The sequence below is a fragment of the Oncorhynchus keta genome, chromosome 19, assembly GCF_023373465.1.
Source record: "Oncorhynchus keta strain PuntledgeMale-10-30-2019 chromosome 19, Oket_V2, whole genome shotgun sequence".
Lineage (NCBI taxonomy): Eukaryota > Metazoa > Chordata > Actinopteri > Salmoniformes > Salmonidae > Oncorhynchus > Oncorhynchus keta.
The window spans coordinates 21,738,609-21,742,814 of record NC_068439.1 but is presented as its reverse complement, the minus strand read 5'-3'; the positions used below and the strand labels follow the sequence as shown (position 1 = coordinate 21,742,814).

The following is a 4,206-nucleotide window of genomic DNA, read 5'->3' as shown; positions in this document are numbered from 1 at the left end:
TTGGCATACATTGTAATAAACAACAAAACATTTCAACAGTTGAGACGATTAACAGTTGAGGTACACATTTCGAGGCTCTAACATACATATACTAATATTTAGAATATACGTATCAGTCAGCTGAACTGTATATTTCTTAGTTCCCTCGTGGTCACTGTTGTGATCTACATTGAATAACATTGCTTTCAAGAAAACCTCAAAATGACAAAAATTCTATATAGACCTCAAATTTAGTACATTTGTTTGCCAGAGTCAATTTCATTCACAATATTTTCAGATTTTGACCATAGCTAGAGACTGACCGACAGACTGTCTTCGTCACACTATTCCCTATATAGTGCACTAGTTTCGAACAGAGCCCTGCCCAAAAGTAGTGCACTGCATTGCCATCTGGGACAAAGGCAATGATACAGCGATGTGAGAGAGGGAGGGAGCCACAGGTGTACAGTGTCGTACACCACGGCTTTGCCTCGTCTTGACAGAGAATGATATATAATCCACCGCTTTCTGAAGAATCTCGTCTGGGGCTGAGCTGACGAGCAAAGGAAAAGGAAACCCACTTCCACGTCCCTGGTTGCATATATTTCAGAGGTTTTGAGTTTACCCTTCTTGACCCCCCAGCCACCGATGCAAAAGAGAAGAGTGAGACCCAAACAAAACACACATGCATCAACCGCTTCAGGGAACACCCGTTTTAATTCAAAAGAAATACTTGTAGCAGACCGACAAAGTCGTCGAGAAAAGGAGTCAGAAGATTTTACAAAAAAAAAAGGGATCACACATCGTCATACATAGTGTTTGTGATCGGAACAAGTCCTGCAGAACCTCAACTGGACATGACTTTGGTTGCATACACAAAGAGAGGCCGATATAATTACACATATCCTTCTAGGACAGGGGCTGACAGGGGCCTTCTGGGGGCTCACAACATCTTTGTTCTATTGTTTCTATTGGCAAGCTTAATCTCTGAACATACAGTATATTTTGTCACGGGGGCTGTCTGAAGTGTCCAAGCATTAGTGGTTTGACTCGTATGCGCTGCTATGAGGTCAGCTGCACAGAACAGCAACGTAGACGGAAATGGGTTTTCCTGCCCAGGCCAGATTTGAGGTGCCGTTTGAAACCAAACATATTTTTACTGTCTCAGTTTCACTGAGGAGAGAAAGAGATTATGGCTGTGTGGTCGATGTTCTCTTAGCTTGGAAAAAGTAATAAACATGAGGATAATATACATGATGTCAGGCACTTGATTTGATTATTCCGTCAGGGATAGCTGTCAGAGGACATGGGAGGAGACTGGGAAGTGTCTTAAATACAGTACACATATTGCTCAGATATAGCCCTATGTGGGCTCTGGTCAAAAGTATTGCACTATACAGGGAATAGGGTGCCATTTGAAATGTAACCAAGGTATCCATATTCCCTATATAGTGCACCACTTTGGTCAAACTGCTCTGGTCAAAAGCAGTGCACTATATAGGGAATAGCATGTCATTTGAGATAAAAAGGTATCCCTATATACTGTAGTGCACTGCTTTTGTCAAACTGCTCTGGTCAAACGTAGTGCACTAGATAGGGAATAGTGTGTGATTTGAGATGTGACCAAGGTGGTTTAGGTGAAGAGGCGGATGGTGGTGTCAGCCCCCGAGGAGAAGACCCAGGGCTGGGTGGGGTGGAAGGTCACGTCTAAGACCCCCAGATCATTGGTGATCTGGTGACCCTTCAGTACCTTGACTGGTACAATGAGAGGATTCTGGAGCAGGTCACTGGAAAGAAAGAATGAAAGAGAGAACGAGAGATTGATGGATAGAGTTATGACAGTGCAGAAGACTGAACACAGACAATATTCTACAGTATTATTTTTCTTCATTTAAAACCTCTTGACAGTTATACAGCCAAAATAAAATGTACCAATCAGGAAATATGGTTTGTAGGATACGCATCAACATTTCGATGAGTTGGAGAAGGAACGCAGGGGGAAAAAAAACAACGTGACATCTTCAGAGAGAGAGAGAGCGAGAATGACAGAGGAAAGGAGAGATGGTAAAAAACAGACATGAGACAGTGAAGAGGAGAGGTGTTTATATTGTATTGGTACAGCAGGTGTGATTGGGTGATGTGACTTACTTGTAGACCATGCCGTGGCAGACGATCACGCTGCCGTCATCAGCACCAGAGGCGAATAGGGGGTAGTTCCTGTGATAAGCCACTCCCCTCAAGGCCTTCTTGTGGTGCCTGGGTCGCCAAAACAGACAAAAGACTTCAGAACCAATAAAACCCAGGCCTCATGTCACGTGGTCAATGACTAGTATTCATTGGCAATCAATAATTACAAATGAATACATGAGAATGTATAGGAGGTGCCTCACCGCAGCATCTTGTACGGTTTGGTAGAGAGGTCCAGATCAAACCAGGCCAGTCTGCAGTCATAGCTGCCACAGATCAGGTTATCACCTGGCCAGGAGTAGTGTTACTACAGAAAACATGCATTTCACTCATATATCACCACATTCCTCCTCTTGAGAATGACCATCAAATCCCAGCTTATTGGAGGTGCATTTAGCCATCTCCACAGGCGTTACAGTAGGACATACTCCCCTCTCTGAAGGGGACCTGTGATAGAGCACTAACCTCCAGGGTGAATGGCCATGCTGGAGATCCACTTGCAGTTGGTCATCAGCTTCTTGGTCAGCTCTTGCTTGATGAGGTTGTAGACGCGCACGTAGCGCTGCGTGGCCACGAAGAAGTAGGGCCGCAGCGGGTGGAAGGAGACGCACTGCACCAGGCCCTTGTTCTTGCGGAAGGGGTTCTGTGTCCGCCGCTTGCTCACCTGGTGGATCAGCACCTGCAGGTTGCTGCTGTTGTCAGGCATGACGCTGGACAGGTAGTCACCCTTACCGTGCCAAACTACCTGCTTTACTGCCTGGAGGACGGTGGAAGGGAGGAAGGGAGGGTGGAAGGGAGGAAGGAGAGGGTGGAAGGGAGGAAGGAGAGGGTGGAAGGGAGGAAGGAGAGGGTGGAAGGGTAGAAGGAGAGGGTGGAAGGGTAGAAGGAGAGGGTGGAAGGGAAGAAGGAGAGGGTGGAAGGGAAGAAGGAGAGGGTAAGGGGGGTGGAAGGGAAGAAGGAGAGGGTGGAAGGGAAGAAGGAGAGGGTAAGGGAGGGTGGAAGGGAAGAAGGAGAGGGTGGAAGGGAAGAAGGAGAGGGTAAGGGAGGGTGGAAGGGAAGAAGGAGAGGGTGGAAGGGAAGAAGGAGAGGGTAAGGGAGGGTGGAAGGGAAGAAGGGAGGGTGGAAGGGAAGAAGGTGAGGGTAAGGGAGGGTGGAAGGGAGGTAGGAGGGGAGGGTGGAAGGGAAGAAGGAGAGGGTAAGGGAGGGTGGAAGGGAAGAAGGAGAGGGTAAGGGAGGGTGGAAGGGAGACAGGAGAGAAAGGAAGAGCAGAGGATTTAAGTATGATTCAATATTAATTATATTATCACAATTCAAAACAACATTTATATTACTGTTATTACTATACAGTACTATTATCATTACTACAGTAATACATTATAGTTTTAATACATATTTGTTATAATACACCTAGGACTATAGCTAAGGCAAATACAGAAACGTGAAAATATGGGTGGTAGCGAGCATCACTGTTGCAGTCTTTCCAAATGCCAAGTGCATCTGTGTCAATTTTGTCAAAGCTTTTCTTTCCACTCTATTTTAAATTGGAAAAACTAGAAAGCTCTTCTCTTATATGTTTCTTTCCATTTACTTGAGGAAAAAGGCTAACCACAATCTACTCTGGTGTTTCTTTAAAAGCCTCCTCCAGCTGTTGGACTAAAAAGGTTTTCTGGGGTAAAGACAAAAAATATGTCTGAATGTCATCATAGGGTCTGAGTGTTTGTCTTCTTCGCTATATCCCTAACATTCTGGTGGCCTTAAAGGGGCTATCTTGGATTCAAACAAAAACAAAGCATCCACTCTCCACTTTTCTGGCAACCAGCCGAGGGATCGGGCTGGAGAAATGTAACCAGCCGAGGGATCGGGCTGGAGAAATGTAACCAGCCGAGGGATCGGGCTGGAGAAATGTAACCAGCCGAGGGATCGGGCTGGAGAAATGTAACCAGCCGAGGGATCGGGCTGGAGAAATGTAACCAGCCGAGGGATCGGGCTGGAGAAATGTAACCAGCTTCAAATTCATGGAGATTTAGATGCTGGACTGAC

General features: G+C 46.0%; 1 protein-coding gene across 2 annotated transcripts in view; it reads right to left on the bottom strand.

The window, feature by feature from the left end:
• Positions 1–677: 677 nt before the first annotated feature.
• LOC118397649 (ribosome biogenesis protein bop1-like) overlaps positions 678–4,206 on the bottom strand; it is a 157,673-nt gene continuing 154,144 nt past the window's right edge. For both annotated transcript variants that reach the window (XM_052470033.1, XM_052470032.1), the window contains exons 13-16: positions 2,632–2,923; positions 2,370–2,454; positions 2,128–2,235; positions 678–1,766 (exon numbers count right to left, since the gene is read on the bottom strand). In XM_052470033.1, coding sequence (XP_052325993.1) covers positions 1,613–1,766; positions 2,128–2,235; positions 2,370–2,454; positions 2,632–2,923 — 639 coding nt within the window. In that variant the 3' untranslated portion in view covers positions 678–1,612. The remainder of the gene's footprint in view (positions 1,767–2,127; positions 2,236–2,369; positions 2,455–2,631; positions 2,924–4,206) is intronic.